Source organism: Argiope bruennichi, chromosome 6 (assembly GCF_947563725.1).
Source record: "Argiope bruennichi chromosome 6, qqArgBrue1.1, whole genome shotgun sequence".
Taxonomy (NCBI): domain Eukaryota; kingdom Metazoa; phylum Arthropoda; class Arachnida; order Araneae; family Araneidae; genus Argiope; species Argiope bruennichi.
In genome coordinates, this window is record NC_079156.1 from 68,904,861 (window position 1) to 68,923,366 (window position 18,506).

At 30.0% G+C, this 18,506-nt stretch overlaps 1 protein-coding gene across 1 annotated transcript in view; it reads right to left on the reverse strand.

The window, feature by feature from the left end:
* Window positions 1-17,509, reverse strand: part of LOC129972094 (bone morphogenetic protein 7-like) — a 60,470-nt gene extending 42,961 nt beyond the window's left edge. Inside the window, exon 1 of the mRNA XM_056086075.1 lies at window positions 17,223-17,509. Within this exon, the coding sequence (XP_055942050.1) occupies window positions 17,223-17,478 (256 nt within the window). The 5' untranslated portion in view covers window positions 17,479-17,509. The remainder of the gene's footprint in view (window positions 1-17,222) is intronic.
* Window positions 17,510-18,506: the final 997 nt, after the last annotated feature.

The window sequence follows — 18,506 nt, forward strand, 5'->3', positions numbered from 1 at the left end:
TCTCTGTACTTATGTTTCCTATTACTGAGAACTACTTGAAAATTCATAAATTCCTCCCAAACATCGGCTGATGACATCGCTTTGATCGATTTAATAAATACAGAGATACATCTAACAAGGAAAAAGTTATATCAAAAACAACTCTCTGCAGCTAGTTGAATTACATTAGTCATGGTTGCATTAAAAAAATATGATTTTCAACTCACGCAAGCGATGTTGACAGCTCGATGATTTCTCTTTAACGTTTCCTTGAGTCCAACTTCCGAAAAACAAGGAGAAGAAAAAAAAAAAAAAAAAAAAAAAAAAATGGCAAGCGAGTTCCCTTCCACCTCCAGCATCTATGCGCAATTTTAATGTCCCTTACTGAAAACGATCTTTTACAAAAGGGAACCGCCATTCGATTTGAATTGCAAATGATTCATCAAGTAATACCGAGAGAAACTGAGATCGGGTATTAACAAAAAGCGGAGCCGTCAGCAAGATCGCACGGGACGATAATCACAGAGCTGCAAACGATTCTGGAGCGCCCCGAGCTACCAGGAACGGCTCTTAATGTAAAGTTAAGTTACAGATAATAAGAGGATACAAATCGACTACTTGTGTGGGAACCGATCTCAGTTCGAAGATGTTCCATTCTGCGATTTTTGCTCGTTTAGAGTAGGAAATTGCGATACAGCATCGATTTTTCGGGCCTCTATCAACCGAGGTCTCTCTTTACCGAACTCGTATCATAAAATCCAACGACATTCCATATTTTTACTTTTTCGTAGACCAAATATAGGAAAAGTATTATCAAAAACTTCGAATTCGATATTTTGATGAATGTTCACTTATTACACATTCCTGAAATCGAAAAATACATTTTCGGCATTACGTCTGCCTGTCTGTCTATCCACCCAGCAACTCAAATACACTTTGAGGTAATCATATGAAATTTGGTAGGTGGATTTTTCATCAACTTTATAAATTTTTATCAAATTTTGAATGAAATCCATTCAATGGAAGTATGTCTGTCAGGCTGTTCAAATGCAAGTGAACTCGATAGCTTCAAAATGTAAAGAACAAGAGAAATAAAATTTGGTATATAGATTTCGAATATCACATAATCTGATAAAATCTGAATAATTGGACGCCGCGAAGCACAAGATGGATAAATACTAATGGCCATTACCGATTACGGTACAATCCCTCCCTAAGGAAGCACGCCCGTCATCGGTAGAGGTGGTAGTTAACCCCACACCATTTTTCTTTCTACCATAGCGTCGAGAACAATCCATTATGTTGGAAGCTTTTCATCTCTGTATCTGAGATGCCCTTCAGGAAGCGTGGGTGGGGGTAGGGGTACAGATTTAGAGTATAAAATGTAGATTCTTAGAAAATATTGACAAATCTGTCGAAGGGCTGACTGGCTGTCAGTAAGTACCTTCACATGTATATAAATGCAGAGACTTAAATAAATGAAATTCAGTATATGATCGAGAGACTATAACTGTAGTTCCATATCAAACTGTGTTATAATTGATGGTAAAAACTGCATTCAGAAGGCATATTCTCAAGTTAAATTCAATAAAAATATTAGATGCACTCCATAGATTATTTAATAATAGAGGTTTGGCACAAATAATTTTCGTTACTGCCATGCGTGAATTCGCAATCTTACACAAGGATTCCAATTTAAGTGAAGAAATAGAAGAATATGAACACTTTAATTCGAGAATATGCAAAAAAGTTGCGGGGAATCCTCTCCCACTGGTTTCATAAATTTAATGATTTTTTTTATAGAGTTGTCATTTTGAGGTAATTTTCATTATGAGAATGTTTCTAAAATGCCGTAATAAAGAGGTAGTTTTTATAACTGAAAAAATTCTTTATCGAAAAAAAGTTAATAGAAATACAGTTTCATTCGCAAGGGATTGAATACTGATATGAGCTAATTTCATGACAATAATCTAAAAGGATTGTCTTCCCGAAACTTTATCGCATAGTCTCTAATAAAGATGTCATCTTGCTCTCCATCTCACTTAAAAATCGTAAACCTTAAACTCTAGAAGCGAACAATCCCCCCCCCTCTCCAAATCAAGCATATGAACGTTTAGCATTTCGGAATAAATTGAAAAAAAAATCGAATGTGAATTTTGGAAACCTTTTAATCAGCCGACTGCGGCCAAAATTCGACACATATTTAAAATTTTAGTTACAAAATCTCATACCAAATCATATTTATTTTATTTATCTAAATCGATCCGCTATGGGGTTGTGTTTACGAGCATGCGAACGTACATACCGGAGAGAAGATAAGACGCTTTACGGATTTGTTCGAAATATGATACGAATTTATACTTTAATGTTAAAACTATCTACGGAAGTTTACCGATCTAGCTATTTGTGTTGTGAAGTTATTATGTTCAATGTGTCGTGACAGACAATCTTTCTTGGAATGGGCTTAATTGAAGTTTTGCTATAAATCCACAAATTCAGCGTAAAGATCATACACTGCATTTCATCTGTTGAGCTCAAAGCAATGTTGAGTTTTCGTGTTCACAGGGATAGAGAGATATAATTCCAAAAAATTGTTTTTCTGGTTTATTTGAGGATTGAAACGTGGAAATTCGTTAAAATTTTGAGTTCAAATTTTTTTTATGATTTCAGTGCTTTCACTTCTTGCTTTTTCGCATATGAGAAAACAAATAATAATAATAAATAAAAGGAAAGGAAAGGAAAAAGAAAAGAAATATAAAAAAATGGCTTGTAAAACTTGTAAGAACGTTCCACGTTGTTAAGCGGAAAGAAATATTCTATTAGAGTTCTAAAGAATGACTGAAAAAATGAAGCTGCATCGAAAATCAACGAATTCTCAGATCAAAACTAATTAATTAATAGTAATAATTGTGGATTTATTTTTATAATTTCAAACGAAGAATGTTTGGAAATTTTGTTGAAAGAAAAGAAATCATGATTTTACATTTAATCTCTCTCTTAATTCTCTTAAATCTCTCTTAATTCTCTCTTACCCGAGTTTTCGTTTATCTGAGGTGAATACAATTCCAACTACTTCAAAAAAAATCTAGATTATACTGTATAGTGGAACTTGGCTACTTATAAATGTTTTTAATTCGAATCGTCGGTAATTTCCATTTTTTTCTGACTTCTGCATTTTTTACTAACATAATGTTGAAATATCGTTTGCAATTAAAATTCGATTAATTCGAAGTCAAAACTAAAAACTGTAGAAAAAATTAATTTTCTTTGGTTAAATACATCTTGTGGCTTTAATAATTGTTGTAATTTTGAGCTCAATTCATTTGGAAATCATTCTGTTGTGCATTGCTATCAATCAAATAATAATAATATTAAAAAGGTGAAGGAAAAAAGAAAAAGAAATAAAAAAATTTCTAGCTTTTAAAAAACTTGAAATACAATTAATGTAAAATGCAATATTTATTATACGACATTATTGTATTTCAAATGCTACGTATGGTTTGTTTATAAAAATTTTTTACTTATTTTTAAGTATTTTCTAAATTATTATTTTTTTTCTAATTATAATTATCATTACTTTATTTATTAAGATTATTGTTTATTTATTAATTATGTACTATTTATTAAAACTGTTAAATATTCAAAAAAGTAATCTTTACTACCATGAAAAAATGATTTAAAAATTTTTTTATCTCTTTGTCTACTCACTTTTAGACATAGATGTTCTTAAATCGAATTTTTGTATAAGTCAAATTTTTATTATTGTGCCGTCAATTTCGAATTAACCAAGTTCCACTATACTGCACTTCTGCGCTCCATTTAGAACGCTCTCTGAGCAGCAGTCTTTCAAAGTTCGAATGAATCCTTCCTCCCTCTGTTTGATTTGAGAACAGGTTTCTGGAGAGGTGTCTGATCGTCATTGTCCTGCGACTTTGTCAAATAGATATTTTGATCAATCAATGACTCATTCGAATTTCAGATGTGTGTAAATGAGATTCTAACGGTTTCTCTAACTGAACCGTGTGGAACCGTGTCGAAGATATTTTCGTGGCGAGAAATTAGTGGAATATATTCTTTGTTTCACGGTCATTATCAAGCTCTAGAATGTTTTATTGACATAAATTAAAAGGAGATGTATCAAAAATATTCTTAGCATAAGCTAATAAGAATTCCAATAATCTGAAATGGATAAAGAAAAATAATGAAAAAAATTGAATAGAATCATAAAATAGATGAAAAAGTGGATTCAATCGTCAGGTATATTACATAAATTATGAAAAATATTATATAATACGCAAAAGAAACATCAATACCAAACAGTTTTTTTGTCTACAACAACTACTTTTTGTCCGCATACATCTACTAACAATAAACATGAATAAGTGTGTATTTGCGCTCTATAGGCCAAGCCTTTGACCTAGAGCATATATACAACTTGAAGGGTGAGAATGTGCACTCTAGAGGGATATTTAATTTTTTAAATTAGAATTATAATTAATTAAACTTAAACAATATCTTAAAGTCCTTTTCAGCATAGCTTCCAAAAAAATAGAAAAATAATTTTCACGTCATCAAAAAAATTCAAAAAATTACTTTTTTAGTTGTACGAATTTTTAACACACACACACACACACACACACATACACACACACACACACACACACACATATATATATATATATATATATATATATATATATATATATATATATATATATATATATATATATATATATATATATATATATATATATATATATATATATATAAACTATTTTTCATCAAATTAAAAAAAATATTTCAAGCACATTTTACGATGATATATTTTATTGTTAATTCGAAATTTAAATCGTTTTTATTTTTGTTTTTTTATTCGTTTTCACTAATATTTCATTCTAGCTTTTCCTTTCTGTTGTTGATATCAAGATTCAGCTTATTTTTCCATGTTGAGTAGGTTTCAGTACAAGATACGCTTTCAATAAAATTTTTGAAATTTTTTTTGTATTTGTAATGAAGGCTTAGCTTCAGAATCGAGCAATCGTGAAAAGTTTTTAAAATGCTTTCACTTTTAATAACTGCTTTATTTTCTGTGATATAATAAGATGTAATATAAAGAATATAGACCGAAAATTAGGAAAATGAATAACGCAATCAAAAGAACAGAACAGCACTTGTAAAATAGTATGATTATATTTTTATCAAAATGTGAAATTTAAAAAGGTTTTGCTATGGAAACCCTTAATGATACAAAACATTTAATTAATTTTTTTGCAGCCATTAATTTAATCAATGGTGGATTTAAGTATTTTGCGGTTCTAAGTAGTACACATTATGAGGAGTAAAGCACCGTTTGTATTTTCTTTGTTCAATATTTTTATTTATATGTCGTTTCATCGTATCTCCGCTTCCTGCCCTTGGGTTGATATCTTTTCATCTCACAGATTTAATGATAAAATAATTCGTTTACACGACGCAAAATTCCGCCATATACATCGCTTCTCCTCTTTTTAACATTTGCAAACTTTTCGCTATAGGCATTATTTCTTTGTTTTTATTAAGGGAGAAATGTTCATGACTTCGGAATTACGTCAAGACGAATTGGACATAATTCCGAAAAAAAAATCATCCTTATCAAATGATGAATTTTTGGACGATTAATTGTCTGTTGCGATGATGAAAAAGAGTTTGAAAAAAAAAATGTCCACTTTCCTTTAAAAATGCATTGGACTCTATATTGGAAAAACTTCGAACTTACTTTGTCTATCAAAACTCCAGAGAAGAACATTTTTGGAAGCAAAGATATAAACTATATTTATTCCAAACGATTTCTTTTATCTTCAGTTGTACGAATTAAATAACATTAAATGTAGTTGCCACTATGTTCTAGCTTAGTGAAATATTTTAATTACTTGGTAAAGTATTTTAATTTAAATTAATATTTTTTAAGAAAATTATTATTTCTAAGAGCTATGTACATTATTAAAATGAATTATTTTCAGATAAAATATGCAGCGAAATTTTTTTTCTTAATTATTGTTTATTTCTAAACATATTATTTTAATTGTTCAGCAAAAATAATATTTTTTAGGAAAATGGAATATCAAGTATTGGAAATTTTTAATCAGAAAAAAAAAATTCGAAACCAAATTGCTTTTAACCAAACCAATTGATTTTAACCAAATTGCTGTCTAAAAAACTAATTTAAAATCAAGAAAAAATATTAATACGAGTAGTTAATTAATTTTGTAAGTGCATCAAATTATTTTGTGCAAACTATATTTAACCAAACATTTTGTTTATTTCTAGAAAAGAAATTATATATTCCGAATCATTAAAAAAAAATTCCCTTTTTTTTTGTTTTGTACCGAATTTGCTATCTAAAATTCGTTTCACAATATCTATTATAAGTTAAATTATTTTCTCCTAGCTATTATATTTATTTCGTAAATTTCTATCTGGAATTCCTTCTTGGTATTTTAATGAAGCTCTATTTCATGCGATTACTTATGTTTTAAAATTTTGAAGTAAAATTATTGTTTTTAATTTCATAGCATTGAATTCGTCTTTTCTTTCACAGAATATTCCATCTATCAAAAATTATTTGTGTACAATAAGAAACAACGATGGAAGTTATTTATTGTATACAAAAGCGAATAGTTTAGAAGAAAAAAACGCTCTCTTTTTTAAAAAAAATGATGAATTTGCTTAGAAATGATATTATTTTAATCTTTGGTCATTTTGATATTGCTTTGAATTCCTTTTTAGAATAAATAAATAAACAGAATTCAAAATGATGAAAAGCTTACACGGTAAAAGGAATACGTCGTGTTTGGGTTATATAATGGAGGATAAAATAAATTAAATTTTATTGATCTCGCGTGAGAATATGATGAGTTTTTGTATTCTAGTGGAGAAACTGTTTTTACTTTTTCGTTTATGAAATATACACAGATAAAGTATTGTAATCGTCAAACAATTCGAACTCTATAGTTTGACGAATCTCACATTTTAGACCTCTCTGGGGTGGAAAACACATATTCGAATTATGTCTGACTGTGAACATGATGATTCAATAGCTAAATGAAAGAGATAGAGCTAAATGAAAGAAATTTGGTATGTGGTTTTAACATTAAATTTATATATTTCTTTCATATTTTGAACAAAATCCATTCACACTAACTTTCTCCGAATGCAAATGAACACAAAGTCTATAAAAAGCATAGAGCTAGATAAACAAAATTTAGTAAGCAATTTTAGATTAAGATAAGCAATTAGATTCTGAAGTGTCAATTCCTTCCAAATTTTTAACCAAATCCTCCTATTGATTGACTATCTGTCTGTCTGCACATTCACAAGCATGTAAACGCGATAACTCGATCAAAAACACGACTGAAATGTATGAAATTTGGTATGTGATCTTATTAATAAAATTGTGTCTCTGCTTCCGTCAATGGATAGAAAGGTGGCAGAAATAAATACAAAGTTTTCTTCCCTATACCACGAAACTCATTTGCGGGACTCTTAAAATAAAAATCTGAGCACTTATTGCGCTCTAACCCAAGGTTCACTATTTTGGGGGGGGGAGATAATAGCTTTGTTAGAAAGTATGCTGGAAAGTTTCATGGAGACCACTCCAGCCTGTTTTTGGTGGTATACCAAGAATATTTGATATTTAAGAGGCAAACTATTTTATAGAGACATTAATTTTCAATGGGGTGAATTTCATTGAATTTTAAATCAAATGATGGATACATCAAATGTTCATTAAACAAGATTTACAGACTTAGGAAAGTTTTGGGATTGGTTTCCCCGAAACTTTCTCATACATTCACTAACAAATGTTGTTGGGATTATTCAACGCAGACCATATGTCGCAAGCCATAGCAAACAATACATAGAAAAAAAATTATTATCGGGCAATCTTTGGCGTTTAGTCCCTGAAATGTAGTTAATTACACAAGCACTGGACATCAAAGGCATATTTCTGACTTCTTTTTTTTTTTTCACCGATTGAAAACAAACTTTAGTTACAATTGCGGTCACAAAATCACATTCTAAATTTATATTTTACCATTGCTTCTATTTATCGAGTTTACAAACTCGTGAAAGTAGAGAACCATAGTTGGTCAACTCCTTAAGGGATTTGGTTCTAAATTCAATAGGTATCTATACTTTAAATACTAAATCTTTGTAATAAATTTTACCACTTTAGCTCTCTTTGTTTTTTTAGTTACCGTATTAATTTTTATTTAGATGGCTAAATAGGTAGACTTCCACTGAATGGACTTCAGTCAATATTTAATGAAAATCTAATATATTTGATGTAAAGGCTATTTATCAATTGAAATCCTAGATCAAAGCATTTTTGAGTTTTCTAGTTCACAGACATACAAACATAATTCCAAAAATGTGTCTTTCGTATTCGGAACAGTCTGAAATTTGGAGATACTTCAAAATCTCGAGTTCAAAATTTTCGACAATTGCAATACTTTCTCTTTACATAGTTCGTGTAAGAGAAAGTAAAAAATGAATCCATTTGACCTGCACATTTCAAAGAAATTTGATTTGCACATTACAAAGAAAATCTTGCTTTACGAATTCTCAATGTATAGAAGAACAATTTGTTGTAACTTTAGAACAAAAGTAAGATTTGAAGCCTGTATAATCCATATAGATTTTAAAAAAAAAAGAATGCTTATCATATTTTTTTATAAAAATATACAATTTTGATGAACTTTGGTGCACGTGATCTGCAACAAAAGAGGAAAATCCCTGTCAAGTTTCAAAATCCAAAAATATATTAAAATATAAGTTATTTAAAAATCGTGCAAGTTTTGGGTACTTTTCATCTGAAGACATTCCAAAGCTTTTTCTCACCAAACTGATATTTATACTATCTTAAAACTCAAGAAATTACTTTTAATGAGATCAGTTTCATTTCCGCACAATTTTTCTTTAACTGTAATACTTTTTGTTTTAATTTACTTTAACACATAATCTGTAACAACGTTGTAACAATGTAACAAAGTTCAGACGAAATTCAAAATAATTTCATCGATTTCATAAAATCAATCACTCTTGTGCTTTTAAAATTAAGTTAAGTCTTGTAAAATTAAAGTTTTAAAAAAATTGCTTTCTTCGGACATTAGCATAAAAGTAATATGTTCAATTGGGCTTTTATTTAGTATTATATACACTTTTTAATTTGTACTTGCGGTCATTTGTAGAAGATTGATTCTATTACATTTATATTTTTCAGTCTTAGCATATAACAAGATGATAATTTAATGAATGCATTCCATAAGAATAATTTAACAGACAGAAATGTCAATATTCAGATCAAGCAAGTTGGTTGCTAAAGGCGGCTAGTGAAATATGATTTTCATTTTGTATTTGGCTGAAACCATTCGAAGATCTAGTTTTAAAAATTTCATTCGCTTTTAAACTACAGAATCGTTTTCCAATCAATATAGATCTTAGACTACAGATACGTTAGTAGATTATAATAAAATTGTATAATTATAAAATTTCTTATCTTAGGATTGAAGCAAGTTTCTTTTGCTAGGTGCAAAATGAATCCTCAAGTCCAGACATAAACGAAAATATACACTTGAGTATAAAAATAAAAAGGAATTAAATTTAGCACAAAAATACTCAATTGTAATATTTTACTGAAATATTTTAAATCAAAATAGCTGTCTAAATTCCTATTTCATCATGTCGAAAACCCAGGCCATATTATCCATTGCTAATGTGTTTGTGACCCCAAAATTGTGACCTTACTTGTGAACACACACTGTTTAGGAGCCTTGCGCTATGCCACATTATTGGTCACAAAATAATTCATAACAATCCAGCATAAAACAATTAAATGTGAATTTTGGCCTTCATCTTTAAGAGCAATTACGTACAAAATTAATTACAGGTCTAGAATTTTGATATTAAAACCCCATATCAAATTTCATTTATTTGAATTATATTTACATATGCATAATATACATACAAAGGCTGGATTATCAAATACGTAATAATAGCTTGAGATTCCCGCACTTTTTGGAAGCCTCACTCCCGAGACTTTTTTTTAATTATTATATTTTTAGGGTGATTAATTTCTGAAGTTTCATTCGATTAGCAAAAAACCATGTATTCAAACTTATCCAGATCATCATCAAGGATCATTTAAATTCCAGAACATTATTCTTAAGGTGTTTTTCCCCTTGTTTACAGAATCTGCCTTTGGATCAGCATGATCTCCTTCCCTCAGCAGTCAGCTGACTAATTCACGAAGATCAACAACTCTGACAAGTTTTGCATGAGAGTATTTAGATTGTGTTAAAAAATTGTTATAATTACTTTTAAATTTAATTTTTTTTTCACGCGAGGTATTGAAACTAATTTTCTTACAATCAAATATTACGTCATTTTCGTTTGTCACAATATTTGGTACTTGACAGCATTTTATGAGCATAATAAATAAAATCTGGTTTTGGACGTTGGCGAGGGGCTGTTGAATTCCAAACCATCATTGCCCATAAGCTCTAGGTGTCTTAATCCGGCACTGAAATTGACGGCAATAAAGTCAAATGGGTGACAGATTTTCACGAAAATATGCTACAGATATACAATTATGCTAATAAACCTTAACCGGCTAGTCTAAACCGTACAAGGAAAGATCTCAAAGACCAGAACGTTGGGACAGTAGCACTGGCGGAGACGATGGTTGAATCTAAGGGCCATCACCGGCCATGGTACAACTCTTCCTGAGGGAAGCACTTCTCGTCATCGATAGGAGGTAGGCGACACCCCACCATTTCTATACCTACAAGATGACGAGAACCAACCACCATACTGGAAGCTTCTCATCCTCATTTCTAAGGTGACCCCCCCCGGTGAGAAAATATGCTGATAAAAACCAAAGAAATTTCATTTATCTAACTATTTTGAATTTTCAGTTATGTGCTCATTACGTATGGAAAAACAGACAAATATACAATATACTGCCGAGTATACAATATACTGCCGAGGCCTAATGTGGAGGAAGGGCAGGTCGGATAACAAAAGAAGCCAGATAAGCCGCAATTCTATGAACTCATCTCTTTGCCCCCCCCCCCCCAATACCAGAAGACTAAGTTTTTATATCAAAACTCACGTACGTATATTAACGTAATAATAAGTGTAATAGTAACGTACGATTATACGTATTAACGAATGAGTAATATACTCATACGATTAACGTATGAGTATATTACTTATAACGTAATAATACTCATAATACGGATTTTCGCATCGTATTGAGTTCTAAGCTTTCCATTTATCTCCAGCCAATAGGTGAATAAATAAATTCACTCCAAAAATAAGTGAATGCGGCCCTGAGAATCATAGAAGAAGTTACCGATAACGTGTTGAATTAAAATCGAAGGCTCTGTACTGGTGTTTTATATATGTTTATATACTGCACTGCACGTTTCAAAAATTTATAAGAGAAAAAGCAAGTTAAAGATATAAACTATCCACATTTTAACATAAATTCTGTAATGCCCTAGTTACGATAAAAGAAAACTAGGCCGGATCATTACGAAACGAATACTCTGGATTGTACTGTACTTCCCATTGATGAATTTCATCCAAAATTTAATATCTTTCTTTTCGAATTCATGAAGATCTAAGACATATATCTTCATCAAAGTCTCGATTTCAAATTTTTTGATGACAACAATACCTTCTCCCAGTATATTTCATATACGCAATAGTAAAATACAACACAGTTACACCATCAGTGGAAAAAGTAATTTAGGGTACATTGAAGATCCTTAAGGATTCTAGTTGAGTACATTTGATTGCCTAACAATTATTTCCATTCTTTTTTGATCAAGGGGCTTATCCAGCATCCAAGTGGAAATATACCAGAAGGCTAGGGAAGGATATTCTCACTCCCCCCCCATCTATAAAATGCAATTTGTTCGATAGTTCAGGACAGTTCAGGAGAGGCCTTCCGATGTATCTCCCATTACCCTGTTTAAGTAACCAGTAGGTTATACTTGCAGGGGTATGAACCGGTGTTATGTCTATAAAATACAACAAACACGCTTTTTGTAAGTTCGTTACATTAAAGAAAATAGGGTGTTAATTAATATTATTTTGCGGCTTTTACTAGAAGAAAAATAAGCTGAATAGATTTGGGGAAGTTGCTGAAGAAATTAAGATCTTTTCTCGGTAGCGACAGGTGACTAATATCCATATATTGATCAGGGGGAGTCATCTTGGGTACACGTAGAAGGTAAACACGCGAAAATGCGTTGCGTGACCAATCGACATCGCCTTCATGAGATCAGAAAGAAATGGACATCGGAACGATTATTTTGCTTGCTGGCCACCGGGGCAAACACAGCGGGAGTCACAAAATTTCTCTGAAAGGGGAGGGCTGTGATTGTAGAAAGGGTGGAAATTCAAATGAAAATAAATTATAATAATGAGGCCGTAGGTTGTTACACAGTATTTTTATTATTACTGATGGGAAGCATTATTTTAATAGGAGGGGATTTTCTGTTGATTTTCGTAACGGGTTTTTTTTCAAAAATGACAGATTTCAAGGTTTTTCACATGAAAATTGTTAGAAATCTTATTGCAAAGATTGTGACATGGGCTCTTACGAAAATCTGTAATAAATCCATGTGAATTAAAATTGGAATAAATTACTGTGAAAACTGTAATAAAGTCTAGTGAATGTATGCGATGATACAAATGATTTCCAAAAGTTTCACATTTTTACAACTCAAAATTAGACAATTAGTCTTTACATTAAATATATTTTCAAAGAAAATAAAATATTAAATTTTTCGGATTGTAATAAATATTTTAAGTGTTAAAAAGTACACTAACTTCCTGAGTTATACGATAATCTGGTGGGAAAAAAAAAGAAAGTTTATATCGAAATCTTACAATATCATATTACCTTGTAAAAACAGATATGCGATAAATTTAATATATTTATAAGACGCAGCCTATAAATATATAAAAGATATTTTTATTTATTTGCTAAATTTATTTGTTTAAAAATTGAAAAATATTTCGTTTGGCAAAATTTGTAGTTTGCTTTAGATTTGCTCTTATTCAGGATATGGTGAATCTTTTTTTCTCCCTCTGTTCGTCTGTACCATTCATTTGGTAAGTTCTTTAAAGCCCCACCAGGATAAAAATTTTTTGCATATCTTTTAACTGTTGCCAACATATTTTTATAAATGCCAAGAACCAAATCTGGAATTTCTTTTTTTTTTTTTTCTCCTCTCTAATGTGTCTGTGACACGCGTTTCTCAACTTGCCAAGGTTTTACCTGTGCGTACTGTAGGCACTGCCTCCAATTACCTACTAACCCTACAATAAATGTTTTGAAAACCTGCATTGATTTTAGAAACATTTGACACAACTTGATCAAATTTAATTTCTGTGCTATTAAAAATAGATCAATAGAAGTATTTTTTGTCGTAATTATTCAAATGTGTATTAATGAATTTCTATACGAAAAATATTAGAAGCTTAATGTTAATATATTCTGCTCAAAAATAAAATTAAATTTGTAATGTAAATTGTGCACGTTTACGGACTTCAAATCTTGGACATCGTGAAGTCTCTCATTTCAAAGTGATTAAAAAAAAACGATTTCGCTTTCTCACACATCCAATATTTTTGTAAATTCGCATTGTATCAACCATTTTATTCCTTTGGGCGCATTAATTTCGGAACTTATAAAATAAATGGAAAAATTATGAGCAAGATTTTCACTTCATTATTCAATTTTCTTTTTTCTGCAGAATGTGTTAAAATCTATATTACTGCTTTAAAAAAATGATAAAATTATCTTTTGCGTAATTTTTAAAATTCAAGACATTTGACAATGAGTGCCCCAATAATTTTAAAACAATTTTTAAAAACAATTTAGGAACGTGATTCTCATGTCTGTATTTTCTAATTTTCTCAATCGAAGAATATATTTTTAAAATATATTTTTTATATTCTATCTAATTTTTTAAAAAAAATTCTGTCTCTTGCAAAATAAATTCTAAATTTAAGAATAAAGGACTTTTCCTCATCTCAGAAAGGAAATTTGTTATCAATATTAAAAAAACAATTTCTGAATATACTGGAATATAAGAATTTTTCTGAAAAATGAGCATTTAGCTATATATTTATTTCATTTATTTATTTATTGTTGTTGTGGAGGAATAAGATGGACTTCATGAATCAAAAACACTTTCTGCTCCTTTTTATTACTCAATTTTTTTTTTTTTTTAATAATACTAGCATAAAATTCTTTTAAAATGGAAGAATCTCATGGCCATAGATGGAAAAATGGAAATTCATAGTTTTTGTGACTGAATGAAAGTTGGAACTTTTTGCGTGACTCTCATGTCTAAGGTTTACAGATTCAAGCACAGAAATTCAGCTGTATCTTAAGCGTTTTTTCAAAAAATGCAATTTCATATATATATATTTTTTTCCATTTCTATTTAAACAGCTAGATAAGAGTAAGAATATATGTTTGACACGAAAAAGAGATCGAATAAGAATATTTTCTCGATACCTCGAGATAAAATATAATACATGCATTAAAATCCAAGAAATTCCATTAAAAAATAACTTCTAGATTATAAGCAATTTTTTCCAAAATTAATTTATTATTCTAGTGTGTACATGTATTTAATCTCAAAGGTGTATACGCATGTACATGCGTTTGTTTCCAATTAAAAAAATTGTTTAATCATCACTTGATTGAAAAAAATTTCAGCCTTTTTTGTTGTTAATTTAGAAAATTCTAGATTTTTTTTTTCCTTTAGTTTTATAAGAAAGACAAACCTGAAGATTGCAGATTATAGCTAAATGAAAATGGTTTTTTAATGAGGATTTCCTGAATGAAGTCACGTTTAATTATTTCAGCAACATCTGCATTCCTTTTCTCCAAATTTAATTAAATTAGAAGACTACTTTGTTAATTTAAAGCATGCAAAAGATATTTTTAGATCTGTTACGTATTTGTTTGATTCATCCCACTCAAAAAAGCAGCTGTCACTCACACGTGTTTTAAAAAATGAAAGAATACAAACGATTTTCATAAAGAAAATCTTTTGCGTTTCATTTTAAAAAATGAAAACATTGATCTATTTCATTGAAATAAATGTATCGGAAGTAATACAGTGTACTTCGCTAAATTTGTAAAATTAATAATAATTAAATTCAGAAATGTCTTTAAAAGAATAACGTTCTCTCATTTCCGAATAGGTTAAAAGTTCAGTTATTCGGGATAAATTTCGTTGTTCTTATCAATTTCAAATTTTGAATGAGTATTTTAAAAAATTATTTCCATATTTTTAGTAGAAATCTAGGGAATTTGTAACTTTGATGGACAATAATAAATAAGCAAGTAATGAATTAGAATAATTTTTTTAAAAAAATTATGATACATTTAAATAATATCAAAACGCATGCGAAACATCAATCCAAAATATTTTTCTCCTTCAAAATATTTTTCTTTTTCTTGAGTTAGTTAAAAAAATAGTTTGGTTTAAATAAAAAATTTTCGTCTTGCATTTATTCTTTATTTGGAATAAACTAATTCTTTTGCTGCAATTAAATGTCTCTGCTGTATGAAAAAAAAAAAAAAAAAAAAAAAAAAAGTATAAGTAGCACTTTTTCAGCTTACAGTTTTTGTTCCGAAATTAAACGCTTTGTAAAATTCATTTTAATAAATTATATTTATGTTCTTTTTTTTAATCACAAACGATGAAATCGATAGTAAAAGCTAAATCGGAAAGGAATCAAATCAATCTATCAACTAATCTAAACCATGCAATATATCGGTCAGTTTTAATGAAATTAATCAGAAAATTTAACTGTTCTTATTAGAAAAAAGTTATATTATTCTCCTTTTAAACCTCAATTTAATTTCATCTTAAAATCCATTTGCTTCAAAAAAATATCGAACCAAATTTCTTATATTTTTTCAATTCTTTTTTTATTTACTATTGACGGCTAATTTTTCTTCAAATAAAGTTGTCAGTTTAATTTTTGGATACATTACAGATAAAATCTGCTTTTGTTACTTTTAATTCATAATTTTATGCTTAATTTTAGATTCAAATACATAAACAAATTTTGAAGGGAAAATTCCACAAACAAGATTCTCGTCTTGCTTTCATCTTTATAAAAATCAACTGTTTTAAGAATTGTAAATTTTTTTTCATTTGAGACTGACAAATTTGACAAACATTGGCAAACCTTGTGTGAGGGAAGATTTATCTGTTAGTTTCAAATTCAGGAATTCCATGATTAATCAATCTCTTTAAATAAGCTTTTTTTTTTCTCAGAAGATTCGAATGAATCGACAAATAGAGAGAAGTGTTTAGAAAGAAGTAGAAAGAGTGTTTTCTGATACCGTACAGATACATTTTAAACACTAACATATTAGGCTATTTTGAAAATAATTCGACTTGTTAAAAAAATACTTGGTCGTCTAAAAGTGATTAGTTTCCAAGGAAAAAAAAATTGAAAGAATAATATTTAAGTTTCTCCGACAGCTTCATTCTTTTTGCTTCATGTAAAATGTAACAATAATTTGCTATATTAGCTATAAAATTTTAATAATGTTCAAGAATACCAATAAACTCTTTTTTTACAGAAAATAAGAAATATTTATATTTTATAAGCACAGCATTAAAATGCCTAAACCATTTTTATTTAAAATCTGGCTAAAGTATATTTCGTTATTCTTTGAATTCTTTCTTTATTAGAATTTTCACGTCTGTCATAATTAGACATTAGATTACCTGCCAGAAGTAAATAATATTCTCCGAATAATAATTAAAAAATATTACTGTTCAAAGTTTTTTTTAATTGAATGCGTAGTTATCATAATGATTTAGTATAGAAAAAAGTGAAATTACAGGATATAACAAGTGAAGAACACTGTCATAAAAATCCTTCTATCTTAAAAGTTTCTAGCAGTGGATACGAGCACTATGGTATCAATTAAACGACTTTGTCATGTTTATTTTTATAATACATATTAAATATTTCACAATATAAACAAAGGGCATATGCTTTACAGAATATCAGCTACATTTTTAATATCTCCATTATCGCAGGTTAAATTTCTAGCACAGAACGATATTATCAATTGTATCCTTCGATAAAAAAATAATTAACATGTCATTTTTAAACAACAAAGACCTATGTCATTTCGAACACCTTACCTCTGTCGGCGAAACACCTGACGACGTTCGCGCTGTGGGGTGGCGGCGAAACGGTCAGTCCGTCCGGGGCGGCCACGGACCGGTATAAGTCCAGCATGTAGCGAGGGGGCGCGTTCCGGGGCCCCCTCTGCAAAGTCCCGGGGACGCCCTGTAGCACCTCGAGCAGACGATCGAGAGATGTCCCGTCGGTCCCAGACGAAGAAATTACGAGCAGCAGCAGCAGCAAGAGCGCGCCGCTCCGATCGCAGACCGCCATCGTTGTGGTTGGTGAGCAACAGCGGGAAGGGGAGGGAATCGAGCCCCCCCTCGGGACGAATAAATCCTGTCCGAGCGAACGCTTGGCGACGGATTTGTACCCTCCGTTAGGTTATAATTTTGAAGGAGGCTCTAGGGTTGCTTTTTTATACGGGTGAAGCAGACAGTGAGTAAAAGCTTTGGGAATGCGCTTGCGCAGACATGCAGTGAGATCTAAACAGATATAAGATTTTACTTAAAATAAAAAGAGGGTTTTTTTAAATCAGTAAAAATATTGCGCAATTCTATTATTTTGTTAAAAACTAGATTCTAGATTTTTTTTTTGTTTGATATCATGGTTATATTTATCATCAATTAGTGTACACGTCCTTTGTATTACAAAAATAAATTAGCTCTAGACGCACTTAAAAATAGATTTAAATTCATTATTAAATTGTCATCGAGAGAACTGATGTAGTATGAAAGGACAATTGCAATACTTATCATTGATATATTTGAATGAGTCATGTTGACGTTCAGGGCAACCACCTGTCATTTTTGGCAGTCCAAAACAAAAATTATTTTACATGCAGTGTGCTTTCCCGCCAACCAAAATATATATTCCCACTATAAAAACCATAGAGAGAGAGTAAATTTCGTAGCTATAGGACAAACGATCTGGTCTTTAAAGTGTTAATATAGACACACATAATTCAACTTAATTATTAGCAGAGATTTGATTGCCCAATCCAATCGCCCATCCTATTTCAAAAATATCAATGAGAACAAGTTAGATATAGTTTTGCAAGTTATGAAAGATGTGAAAATGGGAATGATATATTTTACCTTATTATTATTACGAGCGAAATTATTGAAGAAGTAGATTCCTTCACGATAGATTAATAATGATAATAGCAACTTAAAAATTTCTAGTATCCTTGACATTGGCGAAAGCATTTTCGAAATTCGCAGCGTTTTGAGTTTTTACAATACTTTTTTTTTTTTTATTCCTTCGATAAACCAATCTAAAAATATGTAGCATTTCATCTA